The following is a 15,701-nucleotide window of genomic DNA, read 5'->3' as shown; positions in this document are numbered from 1 at the left end:
AAATTGAGGTTTGAATTAAATGGGAACATAATTTCGTGTTGGATAATAAAATAATAACAAATGAGGAGCAATACATTATTTACTGAAATTAAAAAAAAGAATGAAATCCAATCAATTCGAGCAGATAAATATTTATTCAACCTTGTTGTAAATTTTGACAAATAACTAATTGCAATAAATTTATAAATATGTGCATAGTTGTTACTGCACTTAGTCACTTAGTTTGGCAGTGACAATTAACGCATTGTTCAGTTTTAATTACACATCGAAATTTGTTACAAATTGTTTTTGAAATCCCTGAATCTAAAATCCACTTTCCTGACTACAATAGCATTAATTACCCAAAACCATTTGATGAGTAATCAATTAATTCAGTCGAGAAGCCAATCAGCTAACAAGTGTAAACCAATTAATTGAGTGGCAAGTAAACAAGCCATAAAAACTAGCAATAAAAAATTGACCACCCTTTTAGGAGGTGTAACATTTATGTTTATTCATAACACAATAAATTGTGCTTGATGAACAGAAAGAATAATAAGTTTACAACGGTTTTTGTGACCAAACAATAGAGACCGTCCAAAAAAAACGAAATATTTTGCAGACTTTGCAATTAGGGACAGCTTGCTTACCAGAATAATAACAAGTTAAATTACTTTATAAACTTATTTAAGTAAAAGATCAGTATAATGGCAATCCAAATTTGTTTTCATAGATAAATAATTTTTAAGAAGATTATTTGTTTTTGTAATTTATACTATTCGATTTCCGATTAACCTCTTGATAAGACTTCTTTAAAAAATTTGGTTTACTTTTTTATCACATATTTTTGGGCTCGCAAATATCAAGAATAGTTTTGTTAAATATAAAAGGGGATTACAAAAATAGATGGAAAAATTAACTATAAATTAAATAATTAAAATGTATAGCTAAATATAATTCAACTAATTTGAGACTAACAGTATATGGCCGTTTGAGTCGGTTGCCGGATGCGTCGGTAGGCGATAAGACCGCAGAGAATTCCGGCCACGCCCCCGCCAATATGCGCCTCCAGACTGATACGCGGATTGCGATTGTGATTGTGGTGAAAGTGGTACATTGTGAAACCCACATCGCTGAGGAACAGAATCAACAGGGCGGCGATGCGGGCATAGCGCTGCGACAACTGCGAAAAGTTCTATTCGACAAAGTGGGAATCGTGTAAACATTAAATCAAAATTAAATTGCGGTTTCCAGCTGACTGACCCGAACCAGGTGCGGCACATGACTTCCCAGCATGGCGTAGACCCCGGCGGAGGCCCCCATCAGGAGGAGATGGGGCTGCAGCCAGGCGTTGGCCAACGAACCGGCAACGCCACCCACGATATAGACCACGGCCAGGCGCCAGTGACCCTGCTCCACTTCCAGGCAGATACCTATAAAGCACTGACAGAGACATTAACCTTTCTTAGTAACACATTGCAACAACAGGTGGCTTTCAGCAAGGTGTTAACAGTCAATGTATTGGTGACCCTAACTGGGCACGATGTTAAAAACTTTAATTAGTTTGGTCATTGAGGATATGAAACTGTTACAAATAAAAATTAATTAATTCGTTTGAATTTAACTCAATATGTTAAAATAATTCAAGGCTTACTACTAAGAAATTATAAGGAGAATATACATAGCAATATTATATTTATATTAAAGGGGGTATTGTGTAGATTGGATTATGAGGAAGAATTTTTCAATCAACTTTCGGCGCGGAAGCTTGCCTTCGCAACCATGAATCATTGTGACAGAAATTAAAATTGTACATACAGTGGATCGCAGCTTATTTCGTGCAGTTACCTAAAAATATTAGCTTTTAAATTATAAATAATAAGTTAAGAAGAATGAACTGCACGAAATAAGCTGCGGCATGAAAAAAGCCTGCACATTTTGTTTTTATTTAATAAGTATTTTGTTTTTACGATTAAGGAAATCGTTTTAATTTAATAAACAAGTTAATATTCCCTTTTAAAATACTGCATTTAAATTTTTCTGTCATCTTTCTTAGTTTAGCTGGAATAACGACATGCACTTTTTTTAGGTAACTGCACGAAATAAGCTGCGATCCACTGTATATGTAAATGTTGCAGCAGGGTTATTCTCGTCCGACATCGTAGTAGCGCAGCAAGTTTCGGTTTCGCACACCTCAAGTCCCAAACGCAACTAAATGCATCGTTCCTTCTTCCTTCTGTGCTTACCACCGAACCACACTCGGCGACAGCGACACTACGCTGTCGCCCCGCTAAAACGCAATTTCTTAAAGCGACGCAATATTACCAATAGTGATGAAATAGGCCTTCTGATGAAATTCCCGAAAATATACCCATACACTCATACCAACATCCACACACTCTTAGTATGCGCCGACATAAATATTGGTGTTAATAAATAAAGTTTCCCATCTGATATGTGACGAATGAAATTAAAAAAAAAACACGAATGCCAGGATTCTGGTCTACAAACCAAACAGATAACAGGAACCACTTGGTAATTATAATGTGTCTTAGATTTATTTTGACACAGTTTTATGGCCTTCTGCCCTTGTCCACTAGTTTGATTAATGAAATGGCAAAAAGTGAATCATTTTGTTTATAGAATGGCAGCCATCTTACAAGACTAAAATTAAGGCAGGCTTGCACCTTGTTGGCGCCCAAAACCTGATTTTTTTCTGGAATTTATTTCTTGGAAAGTATGGTAGGTGTGGGAATAAAATTTTAGCCAGTTGTAGGGTACAGTTTATTGAAGCTACACAATTTTTTTGAGTGCGATCCAAGCGAAGGGGGGAGGGGGAGTACCCAACAATGGCGGCATGTCCGCGAAAAACTCGTCCTCATGGCGGATTTTTTGGAATTTTAAGAAATAATCTGAAACGCAAAAAACGAATATATTCTTAATCTGTACACTTGCTCGCATGGCTTTAACTAGGATAATTGAAAAAACATAAAAAATGCAAAAATTATGAGCTTTTGAAAAAAAAATCGGTTTTTTCCTCATTTTTTCGTTACTCATTATTTTTTTAAATAAACAATTTTTAATATTTTCAAAAGATCCTAGTCTATGCCATGCACATACTTCTGAGGAACATGTATAACAAATTTCATGACGATTGCTCAATTTTTGCGGCTTGTACGACTTCCGCCAACTCGGAAAACATGGTTTCGAGAAAAACGCGTTTGAAAATTTGCACTATAATGGCAACGCGCTTGACACCGGTCCACCAAACGGCCGATAACTTTCGTAATTCAAGAGATTTCGACTTGAAATTTTAGGAGAGTAAAATTGAAACATGTATGTATCCGAAACTGCAAAAAAAAAAATGATTTTTTTGACCTCACAAGGTGCAAGCCTGCCTTAAATAAAAAATAAATGAAATGCCTCTTTCGATTAAATTAGTAGACTTTCAAATTAATACTTAATAACTAACAATGAATCGATAAATATCCTTATACATACATATGTTCAAAAAAAATGAAGCTATTATAAATGTATATTTCCTATATGGGATATGATAAGATAAACAAACAAGAACAAATTATCTTTAATAACTGTGTTGATATATGTATACTGTAATTATAACAAAGCCCAGATCAAAGGTGTAACTTTAATTTGGCCTGTGGTTGGTGCTCACCTGTAGACAAATGTTGAGAGTCAGGTGCCAATAATCGGAATGGAGCATCATATAAGTCAGTAGTCGCCAGCACTCCCCGCTCCACTTGGGCTTAAAGATCAGTCTTTTTTGCATGCACTCATTAGCAATAAAATACAGTGATATCTGGTGGATAGTAAAAATAAGACAGAGGGAAGAACTCTAATTACACTGCACCATACTACAAAATACTTGAAAATATGATTACTTCACTACAAAAACAATACATATAAGGTATGCGTTTTTTTATTTACCTATTCTTTTTAATAAATAATGTGTATATATATTTAATTTTATTGTATTTATTCACTAAGTGATCAAAATGTATTTATTTATAAATGGTTTATATTAAAATGTTCACAGTTCTAATTAACTGTATCTAAATTCTCTTTTTTGGAATTACTAAAGTTAAAAAAAGGTTATTCATTTTCGTATAGAAACTCGCTTTGTTCTCAAAATTTCTTATTATATAAATGGTGACTAATGCGATATTTTATATTCGTTTATTTAAGTTCGCCATTGTCATAAGTTTGACGAGTTATAATTTATAATGTTTATTTCCTTATTGAGCTTAATAAAATTTTAAAGAATTAAGACTTCTTATTGCGATTCAAAAATAGGCAATGCCAGTTTTTAAAAGCTCGCCAACAGTTTTGTAAAAGGTACTTGTTAATGGTACCTAGTTGCGGTAAAATGTGTTTACAAGTGAAAGGTACACAGTTTTCCAAATATTTCTCATATAAAATGTTGAAATATTATTAAAAAACATATTTGTTTAAGTACTCCAAATATTTTATTTTCAAGTTAAACTTGATGTCAGTATTTGTGTATGTAATTAGGATAAAAACTAAGGTACAAGTGTCTTTGTAGGTACTCCCCAATTCTGCACCAAATGTAACTTCCTCTATCGGATGCGTTTAAAGTCTTTGCCAAATCAAAGCTCCTTCAACTTTGCTGAACAGTGTCATGGCAATTGCCTGTCACTTTCGCTCAAACGATCGACACTTGGCCAACTGAGAAGTGCGAGTGTTGAGTTGAGATGCCGCACAATGTGCGCCGCATGACTTGACAGTAGCCGCAAAAACACGGCTGCGACACCAAATCGGTGCAACATGCATCCCGATCCCACCAAATATGACAAATGCCAGAGCTGCCAGTTGCAACATTCAATCGATTCGATGACTAAAATGGCAATATAGCTAAATCGGACCAGCGACGCGTTCGATTGTGCAATCACTGCAGACAGAGTTGTGGGTTGGGCATCGGCAACACAATAAAACCTTGCCGATCACCGATCTGCATAGCTGAGTGTGCGGAGTGAGTATTTTACGCATGCAGCAAGGTATCAACTAATGAGTCTTGCACCAAATGGGTCACACTTGTGGGACTTTGTTGGGGAGCGGGATTGGCCAAGAGCCCATTACTGATTAAGCGATTTAACACTTGATAGCAAATCCAATTAGCAGTCTCATTCGTTTTAAATATATTTCTTATTTTGCTGTTATTTTGATTCACTGCGGAGTAACATTAAAAACATTTGGGGAAGCATAAAAATAGTTATAATTCTATAACATGCATTGGTCCCCAAATAGATAAGCTTTTAAATGTGTTTGTTAACTTAACATTTACTTAAGCTAATACAAAATATAAGCTAATTAATTTTTGAATTATCTAAATTTAGTTAATAAAAGTATTTTATTATTTCATTCCGAAGAAACTAATTGTTGCAAAATCCAATTAGTACACATAACCAATAATTCAATTTCTTATGCGGTTGTTAAGATTTAAGACTTCACAGACCTCAAAAAGAACAATTTAAATAAATATGAATCCAATATATTACTTATATTTCACTTAGTCCAAACCACAACAAGTCCACATACAAATAATTTTCCAGTGAATGAAAATTCAAATGAATTGAGAAGGAATAATTTATGAAGCACTAATACAGTGGCACCATCCACGGGGTAACCCAAACAAACGAATGGTTTTGTTTAAAACAAATCAAATAATAATTGAGACGCGTGATTATAAACAGACACTTTTTAAGAATACTTCTGTTTACTTTGTGTAGTACAATATCAGCATGAATAAAACAAAAATCTTATTAGAACGAAAGTTTACTAAATACTTAACACTTACTAATATTTTATCAGTTATATTTTAATTAGAATTCTTTCCGAAGATATTTTTGTGGCATCCCCGAAAATATTTGTTCGTTTAATGCGGTAACTATTTACGGTTTTTACAATAAAAAAATAAGTCCACTTTAATTCAAGTTTTAATACTCCAATTAAATAAATCAAAATTTAATTTGAAGATTTTTGACAAAGATCATATTTATAAAATCAAAGTCTCTTACAGTTTAAAGCAATCAAGATTTATTTTAACACACACGACACTGAATAAACAATTGAATTCTTTGCAATCAAAACTTTTTTTGGCTCATAACAAATAATTTCACCTTTGACATCTCGCAGGTAGTTTAGAGATAACGTATTTTTTGGAACTGCATAGATTCTCTTGTATATTAAAAGCTTTTCATCGTTAAATAATTATTTTCTGAATTAAACACACATCACTTATACATCACGTTGCCGGGTAAGAAAAAAAAAATGAAGAGACAATCGAACAAGTGGAGCACCTGCATAGAATCGAACCTGCATAAAACACATCAGCAAAATAAATGAGGGCACCCGCCACACACGTTTCCTCCTCACATTCCCCACATCATCAGTCCGTCTTAGGTCATCAATGAAAATCTTCTGCAATTGAGAGCGGGAAATGACACCCGTCGGATTGCCAACCGAAGAAGTCTCTGGCAGCAGCAGGAGTCTGACATCCTTGACGCTATTGTCATTATTTTCACTGGCATTGTTACCCTCCAGTTGGGCAGACATAATGCGATTTGAAGTCGGCGACAACCGATGCGCTGAACACTTAACACGCGACTAGGCCCGATGGTTGATTGTTCTTCCAAACCCCCACGATCCATTCCATTCCGATCCGACCGAATCATTCCGGCTGGAAATCTGTACGAGTGTGCGCCCATCAAAGTGATTGTGGAGCATCTGAAAAGCAAACTTTTAGGCGGGTGGGGGTTCGGGTCTTGACTAGAACATATTTTTTTAGTTTTGTTGGACTTATAATCATTTTGGCTTATAATTTATCATACTCAAAGTACAAAATTAATTGTATGCTGTTAAAGAAGAAGAATTAATATTCTACCCATAGAAGATGAAATAAAGAGTCTCACTTTTTGTTAAAATGTTAAATATTTATAAATAAACTTCATTCATGCAGGTCCTAATTTATCGCAACTTTTCGCCTTATTTTTAAAAATTGTTTAAGTAATTCTATTTTTGAAGGTTAATAATGAATCAACGTTATTTTTGTAATAAACAAGAAATCTAAGAATGAAACCTTATTCCCGGAGGTCCAAATTTATCGCAACTTTTGGCATTATTTTTTTAAGTTGCTTATGTTATTGTTTTTCCGAAAGTTTGATGTTGAATCAACGTTCTTTTTTTGAAAAATGAGAAATGTAATAAGAATTATAACGAATACGTTTATTGTTTTAATTTTTATTTACTTTTTTTTTTTATTTTGTTAAATTTTAATAAAAGAATAAAAAGTTGGCAGTGATTCATCATAAGGATATGACATACGAACCCAAAGTTATTATGGATAAAAAATGATCAGGAAATAAATTATGCTTAGAGTTTTAAGTTATTTGTTAATTTCGTAAAGCTTTATTTAAATTGAAAACGATTTTATCCAATCCTAAAGTGATTAGGAATTTAAAATATTTTGAAATTATAAAAAGCATACACAAAAAAAATGTTTCATTATTAAGAATAAATTTAAGAAAAATTTTAATATTTATTGAATATTTGTTTTTTAAGTGAAACATAATTTTAAGCTACCCTCTTATTTGTTATAAGAATTTTTTAAATTCCTCACAATAAATTCAAACGCGTCATTGATAAATAATTTGCTTGAAAGCTTTCATAGATTGTACTGATTAGTCCTGAGGGGTATGAACATTGAAATAGTTTCAAGCAAAAAACTAAAATGGCACAGATACCCAGCGGCCAACCACTAAACACTTTAATATTCCAGCCAACTTGTAGCTCGAATTGAATTTGGCCCAGCCCCATCCTTGGCATTTGACATTTTAAAGTGAACGGTGTTGCACAGAAGTTGCAGGAACAATAACAATCCCAACACACCAGCGACTTGTTTACACAGAATTGTGGTGAAAAGCTTTCTCTCTCTTTCTCCGCGCTCGCCCCATCTCTCTCGTTCGCCTGCAGCCGTCTCTTTCGTCACTTCGCTCGGGCTGGACACGTGGTGGGCGCTAATGGTGGGAGGTGGCTGTCAACACCGAATGCTTGGTTATGAATGGCTTTTAATGAAATATTTATGTAACATGCAATGAGGAGCACTTTTGGCTTCTGGACGGAAGCGAAAGAGATAGCAGCTATGCGGAGTGGAAATGCAGAAAGAGACGGGGAGAACACAAGAGCGTTGGAAATAATTGTTTGGCTAGTTAAGTTTGACGCAACGTTAAACTAAGATAAAGCAAACACATAAACGAGGAAACACACACTTGCCACAACACACAGCTGCGGTCAAATTCATATAAGAGAAAATAACTTTGTATACGATTAATTGTGTTTCCGTTTCAAAGCTTACCTTTATAATAATTTTGGTATTAGAATCAATACCAGAATGTTTGCAGAGTTTAAGGGGCTTCATAGGCAGTGTAATTTTCCAAATCTGAAACGTTAATTTAAGTAGTAAGTAGCATAGTGCGGTATTAGCTGTATTGGAAAAAAAGAATAAATAATCTTAGATTAAGTTTCTTTTTTTTACACAATTCCTTTCACATTACTAGGTTTGGTATTTTATAAATCCATGGAATTTATAAATTAATTAATCTTAGTATTATAGTTGTATTACACAATTAAGGGTAAGATTTACTTCGTTTACTATAATTAGCTGGTATTCTCTTGGTTAATTCTCTTACACATTTACTATTTCCTTAACCGCAATTGTATATAACTGAGTTTATCTAAGTGTTTGTCATAAACTTCCCTGACTGGTTGTGTTGCCAAAAGTCATTAACAGTCAACGGTTACGTGCCACAACAGCAGGGGATGCACCCAAAACAACAATCCGAATTGACAAATGCGGCAAGGCCAAAGAAAAGCGGGAAAGTTGGCTAGGCCAGACACAAAACCTATCTCTGCAGATGTGTCTGACATGTCTGTGTGACTTTATTTGCTCGCCCCCGGCTTTCATGCCAATCCGGGTAGCTTTAAAAAGTTTAGTTACTTTAAGTTAAGTGTTTAGCAACAGAAAGTTAAATCACTTAACAAAGATTTAAAGGGGTAAAAAGATACATTTGTTTTTATACCCTTGCAGAGGGTATTATAATTTTGGTCAAAAGTGTGCAACGCAGTGAAGGAGACATCTCCGACCCTATAAAGTATATATATTCTTGATCAGGATCACCTCCTGAGTTGATATAGCCATGTCCGTCTGTCCGTCTGTCCGTCTGTCCGTCTGTCTGTCCGTCTGTCCGTCTGTCTGTTTCTACGCAAACTAGTCTCTCAGTTTTAAAGATATCGAATTGAAACTTTGCACACACCCTTCTTTCCTTTGCACGCAGTATATAAGTCGGAACGGCCGGGATCGGCCGACTATATCCTATAGCTGCCATATAACTGATTGATCGGAAATGCCATAACTCTGCTGTTTGTTAAGTTAGGAAGCTGGGATTTTCTATGGGTTTTATATTTGACCAATTAATCCGACCTATTAAATTTCATAAGGATCGGACGACTATATCTTATAGCTGCCATATAACTGATTGATCGGAAATGCCATAACTTTAGTGTTTGTTAAGTTAGGAAGTTGGGATTTTCTATGGGTTTTATTTTTGCCCAATCAATCCGACATATCAAATTTCATAAGGATCGGCCGACTATATTCTATAGCTGCCATATACATAACTGAACGATTGGAAATGCCATAACTTTGGTGTTTTTAAAGTTAGGAAGTTTGGATTTTTTATGAGTATTAAGAATGCATCATATGAATAATTTTGGAGAATATAATTTGCAGAATATTCTGCAAGGGTATTTCAACTTCGGCTCCGCCCGAAGTTAGCTTTCCTCTCTTGTTACTTGGTGAAATCTTTGTTAAATTCGCAAAGAACTGGACCTCTAAATTAAATTGATACAATATAAAAAGTCTTGGTATCTTCCTCATTAGGATGATAATTTTAATTTGACTTTTCATCAATGTTCTTATGGGAATAACTTACCAAATGAGGGGCCTCTCATAAAGCAAGTATGCCAACAACTTGAACACGCCAGTGAAACCCCAGGGGCATAGCATAATTTCGGCGAAGCCCACTTGGTTCCTTTTTCCTTGAACAGGACCAAGATGTTCCACTTTAGCAGCACCCAAATCCGAATCCGAAATTCCCCCTCAGCCAACTGAGGGAAGCAAAAAACGTTTAGGCAAATCTTTGGGCTAAAATCTTGAGCAAACAAGCTCATTACAGGGCAGCAAAATACAAAAAAAAGAAAAGCCAAAATAAGACGGGGCGAGCGTTGTAAGCGAGGCAACTAAGTGTGCCACATGATTGAGTGACTTGGCTCCAAGGGGGCGTGGCAGCGACTGAAGACCATTACGGTCACAGTTTATGACCGCAATTTTATTGATACCGCCAAGGGGAGCGAATACAAAATAAAATAAAGCAACCCAAATCGGGTAAATCCAAAGAGCCCCAAGGAATCTCAACGGATTGCCGACTATAAAGCGCAGTGGGAACATTTTCGAGAGTTCGCCAGCAATGTTGGGCGGTTTTATTACGGACTCAGAGGCAATAACAATCACTACCAAGCACTACAATAAACTAATCTAATGTGCGCATCAAATTTGCATGCAGCAGCGACTCAGCAGCGTTTTAAAAGACTTCTCCTGAAAAGCCTGCGATGATAAGGCGTAGAGCAAATTACGCCTTTCAGGGCTGACATTCTCCACTGGCAAATATTAACAAGCTTCGTTTCTTTGGCCTAGCATGTGTCCACGACCTAGAGATGGGCTCACAACCATCTACCGGCAACCAGACTCGAAAAAATGTATGACATAAATAAAAGACTATCTTTAACTTAATTTCAGGTAAATTACTATCGTTTCTTGTTAATGTAAAACCAGGGAAACATCTTAAATTTCAACAAATGAGTTTTCTGTTTTAAATTCCTTCTTGAACATTCTTTAAAATTGGGAAACTTGTAATACAAGATTCATTCGAACGAAATTTTTTCTGGCTTACGAGTCGAATGAGTAATTCTGTATAGTATTCGCTATTTTGTAAAAATATGATATTTTTACTATATATAATTTGTTTATACATTTAAAGATTGCAACCATTCTTAGGATTTAAACGATTGCTCGTTTAAAATGCATCAAATATATAAATGTTTATTTTCTTAAACTGTTTCTGGCTTACGAGTCGTATGAGTAATTCTTTTAAAGCAAAACAATTAAATTTTTTTGAGAAATCAAATCGAGAATCAAAATAAATTTAAACAAAATTAGTTTATATCTTTTGGAACAACTTACAGTGGTATAATATTTTTAATTTATTAAACCTAATAACAGGCGAACTGATTTATATTTTAGAAATTAAATAACAATAGTGCAACTATTTTGCTTCCCTCGAAAAAGAATGTTTTGTTTTAGTGGAGCAACTAGAAGAAAAGCGAGACGATCTCTTTTCCAAACTTGTTTTAAAGTACCATTTGTATAAGAACTGAGATAAGATAAAAATCTTAAAATAATTGCCAAATAAGTTTAAAATAACAAAAATAATCAAAAAAGACAAGCGAAACTTGTTGAGGTTAAGTCATGATCCGAATATCAACTTTTCAAACTTAAACTGGTGAAAAAATATTTGATTTCACTATTGGTTACAAAGTTAAGTATAGATTGATTGGATCGATTATTTAATATTTTACAAATTAGTGAGCTTATAAGTAATTGATGGCTAGAGTAGCTTGCCAATGATTTTTCCATCCCTAGAATTTATCCCTCCCTCCGATTCTGTGGTCCATAGGGCGTGCATGAGCATAAGTAAGATGCAAAGGACGTTTGTTCTTTCCTTTTCCTTTCCTCGCCTTTCGATTCCCTTTCTTAGCCGAGTCCCTTGCTAAATATGTGTGAGTGCGTGTGCGTGAATGTTGGTTGGTGCGTGCCTCCGATGCAAACTCAATTATTAACTAAGAGGGCCAAAAGGCATTCAGCAGGCGGCAAACACCTTACACGTTGCCATTTCCATCTTGTTTTAGTTGTGTTAGTTGTAACTGTTGTAGGTCCCCTCGCCCCAGCCCCACCCCCTGTTCAATGCCCAACTCAGGGGAAATTTGCATTTTATCATCTCATGGTTTTGGCCCACATTCCCCCGCCTCTGCGTCCCTTGTCGCCAGTTATTGCTGCCAGGAAGGGCTTTGCTTTTAATTGGTTTTCTTAGGCGAGAAACGTCTTAGCTAGTTGGCATCTCGAGGGTTAAGGAGAAAGGAAGGGGAAATGCTGTTGTCGGTGTTGTCTTAGTTGTCTTAGTTGTTAATTTAGTGTTAGGCGGCACTAACTTATAATTGTTTAATTAGCAGGTAAAATACGGTGAAAATATGTGGAAATTATTAAATTTCTATAACAAAACACAAAAGACAGGAAAGTGAAGGGATGGTAGAAGTGTGTGTAAATATCCTGGGAATTTGCACATGGCAATATCAATATAAATTAATAATGATTATGAAAATACAGGGCTTTCAGATAATTTAATTTGTGCATGAGGTAAGCTAAACGAATAATGCTTTTAATTATAAAATAGCAATCCAGCCAATTAAAAAATTAGTATTAGCCTTAAGCTACATTTACAAGAATTGACATTTATTTTGGGACAAAAAACTTTCAGTGCAAACCAACCAACAACATTATTAACCAATAAAATAGTGGATCAATAATTATAGCACTCAAAAAAATGTTTTTAATGTTTTCATTAGCTTTATCTTCAATTATATTAAAAACAAAACTAAAGTTTAATTTTCATAAACACAAAAACGAAATAATGTTATAGTTTATAAAACATTTTTTAAACAGCATTAAAAATAACTTTTATTAAATCACTTTTGATTTCCGTGGTTTGAGAGTACAAACATTAATAAAAAAATGTTATAAAATTTTTTTATGCAAGCAAGAAATCTTATAATATTATTTTGAAAGTAAAATAATATTCACTTCACCAACTTCTTTTTCCCACTCAATAATTTCTAATGGTGCACTGTGCGGTTCACATTTAATAAGCTAAAAGCATTTTAGGCTCCCCTATGAAGATATTTATCTTAAACATATGCGCATTATCCACTGCGTATAAGCGTTTTCATTATGCCAACAATCGAGTAAGTACATAAGGTAAATGCTAACCCTTTTTGAGCTATTTCCGACCAGTACAAACAGAGAACTTAAAGGGAAAGGTTACCAAATAACGGAGTGAAAAATAAAGCCAGCCAAATGATTCAAATTATGAATTGGTTTTCAATGGTAAAAATAAATATAAAACATATGTAGTTCATAAGACTAAACGACTGGCTTATATTACAGGTCATTGGACTAATACCACTGAATCGCCAGCAATCGGAAACCAATTTTATTGTCGACTATGCCTTGATGTATATTGTGCCTGTTTTTTATGTGGCTTGCTACCTTCTGATTAACCTGAGTCATGTGTTTGGGCTCTGTTTCTTGGACGCGTGCAATAGTGTTTGCAAATTGAGCAACCACCTCTTCATGCACCTGGGAGCCTTTCTATATCTCACAATCACTCTGATGAGTCTTTACCGTCGCAAGGATTTCTTTCGGCAGTTCGACGAGCGATTGAGTGCCATTGATGCTGAGGTCCAGAAATGTCAGCGGGTGGCGGAGATGGACAAGGTGAAGGTCACCGCAGTTAAGCACAGTGTGGCCTACCACTTCACCTGGCTCTTCCTATTCTGTGTTTTTACCTTTGCCCTGTACTATGACGTCAGATCGCTATATCTGTGAGTACTCATGTTTGGAAATATTTAATCTGTATATCCAAAAAATGAACACCTTCAGTGGAGTGTTATTAAAAAAATTAATTGTTGATCAAACTTTAAGCTAAGCTTTACAGAATTCAATAGTTTTTGAAATCACTTAAAAACAAGTCTAAAAGTATGCAGTACACAATATATAATATAGTTTTAACCCGAAAGTCCGATGTATCCTTTTTATTGCATACTTTTAGACACCTTTATAAATTATTTCACTTCCTAAATGACCTATGTATTTGTAAGGGCTTGGACCTATTCGATTTAAATATGCACTATCACTAATCGATATGCAATTAATGGTGTTATTGTACAACTCCAGTCGTCCAGTTACCTGCCATCGCCAATTAAATTTTACAGCTCACTAATCTTAGCCAAATATTTTTCGGATTTGCCGCCAACAGCACCTTTGGCAACTTCGCCTTCATTCCGTTCATGGTGTCCAGTTTCCCGTACTTGGCCGGCAGCATCATCCAGGGCGAGTTCATCTATCATGTGTCGGTCATTTCGCAGCGCTTCGAGCAGATTAACACGCTGTTCGAGAAGATTAACCAGGAGGCGCGCCACCGCCACGCCCCCCTCACCGTGTTCGATATCGAGAGCGAGGGCAAAAAGGAGCGGAAGACCATAACGCCGATTACGTCCATGGACGGCAGGACGATGTTTGGCAATGAGCTCAAGTTGGCTGGCGAAATGAAACGCCAAGTGGGCCAACAAAAGACGGATGAGGACGAAATGGACACCAGCAACGACGAGGATGAGGATGATTTTGATTATGACAATGCAACCATTGCCGAAAATACAGGGTGAGGGTAAAACGATTTGACGGCTAAGGTTTCACAACAAAAACGTTTGATTAATGCTTACAACCGTTGTTTGGTTACCTCATTTTTTTCGTATTTTGTTTAATGCTGAAAAGGGCATTTAAATGAAACGAAAACTAGAGATATTTATTAACCATTTTTTAGTTATTTGAATGGATTTTTTATTTTAGTCGAGATTAAATCAAAGAGCTATAAAACTATTTAAAAAAGGATTTACATGTTCAGTTTAAAAAAACGATAAATTTAATGTTTAATGTCCATTTTAGTAAATTAATTTTGAACATAATATTATTTTATTTAGATACAAGTCACGCCATCTACAATCGTAGGTTTTCAAAAAAACATTTGATTAATATAAGGAAGGCAATTGTTAAAAGATTATTACAATTTCATAAATACTTAAACTAATTTGTTTCAAATTAGAAATACCTCGGAGGCCAATTTACCGGACCTCTTCAAGCTGCACGACAAAATCCTGTCGCTCAGCGTGATTACAAATGGCGAGTTTGGACCACAGTGCGTACCCTATATGGCGGCCTGTTTTGTGGTGAGCATTTTCGGCATTTTCCTGGAGACCAAAGTCAACTTTATAGTCAGCGGAAAGAGTCGGCTGCTGGATTATATGACCTATTTGTATGTGATTTGGAGTTTTACCACAATGGTTGTGGCATATATCGTGCTTCGACTGTGCTGCAATGCCAATAATCACTCGAAGCAATCGGCGATGATAGTCCACGAGATTATGCAGAAGAAACCGGCCTTTATGCTCAGCAACGATCTATTTTACAACAAAATGAAATCGTTTACACTGCAGTTTCTTCACTGGGAGGGTTTTTTTCAGTTCAATGGAATTGGACTTTTTGCTCTGGATTACACTTTTATATTCTCGGTGAGTTTTGTGTTCGTAATTAATTTTATTTACGGTATATTCATTAATTTAATTTTTCAGACTGTCAGTGCAGCCACATCATATTTGATTGTCTTGCTGCAATTTGACATGACTGCAATTTTGCGCAACGAGGGACTGATGTCGTAAAAGGTCCCTTCAAACCCAATTAC

General features: G+C 35.3%; 2 protein-coding genes across 2 annotated transcripts; one reads left to right on the top strand and one right to left on the bottom strand.

The window, feature by feature from the left end:
- Positions 1-742: 742 nt before the first annotated feature.
- On the bottom strand, positions 743-6,601 carry LOC108048452 (protein rhomboid). The gene is made up of 4 exons (XM_017129121.1): positions 6,334-6,601; positions 3,656-3,799; positions 1,243-1,422; positions 743-1,174 (listed from the first exon to the last, which is right to left on the bottom strand). The coding sequence occupies exons 1-4, from the start codon at positions 6,571-6,573 to the stop codon at positions 953-955; spliced, it is 786 nt and encodes a 261-aa protein (XP_016984610.1). The 5' UTR covers positions 6,574-6,601; the 3' UTR covers positions 743-952.
- A 6,623-nt stretch (positions 6,602-13,224) lies between these two features.
- On the top strand, positions 13,225-15,678 carry LOC108048454 (gustatory and pheromone receptor 33a). The gene is made up of 5 exons (XM_017129122.1): positions 13,225-13,291; positions 13,352-13,788; positions 14,223-14,624; positions 15,066-15,531; positions 15,592-15,678. Exons 1-5 carry the CDS (start codon positions 13,262-13,264, stop codon positions 15,676-15,678), a joined length of 1,422 nt encoding a protein of 473 aa, XP_016984611.1. The 5' UTR covers positions 13,225-13,261.
- Positions 15,679-15,701: the final 23 nt, after the last annotated feature.

This window comes from Drosophila rhopaloa, unplaced genomic scaffold (assembly GCF_018152115.1).
Source record: "Drosophila rhopaloa isolate 14029-0021.01 unplaced genomic scaffold, ASM1815211v1 contig_2, whole genome shotgun sequence".
NCBI lineage: Eukaryota > Metazoa > Arthropoda > Insecta > Diptera > Drosophilidae > Drosophila > Drosophila rhopaloa.
The sequence above is the reverse complement of the archived record's forward strand: the minus strand, read 5'-3'. Positions and strand labels throughout refer to the sequence as shown.

Excerpts from the sequence above, each read along its gene's own strand:
- LOC108048452 (XM_017129121.1), bottom strand. The coding sequence starts at position 6,573 with ATGTCTGCCCAACTGGAGGGTAACAATGCCAGTGAAAATAATGACAAT. Across the intron at positions 3,800-6,333 it reads TGCTGATGTGTTTTATGCAG|ATATCACTGTATTTTATTGC; the intron begins GTTCGATTCTAT and ends ACTATCCACCAG. Across the intron at positions 1,423-3,655 it reads CTCTCAACATTTGTCTACAG|TGCTTTATAGGTATCTGCCT; the intron begins GTGAGCACCAAC and ends TGTCTCTGTCAG.
- LOC108048454 (XM_017129122.1), top strand. The coding sequence starts at position 13,262 with ATGATTCAAATTATGAATTGGTTTTCAATG. Across the intron at positions 13,292-13,351 it reads TTATGAATTGGTTTTCAATG|GTCATTGGACTAATACCACT; the intron begins GTAAAAATAAAT and ends CTTATATTACAG. Across the intron at positions 13,789-14,222 it reads GACGTCAGATCGCTATATCT|CACCTTTGGCAACTTCGCCT; the intron begins GTGAGTACTCAT and ends TGCCGCCAACAG.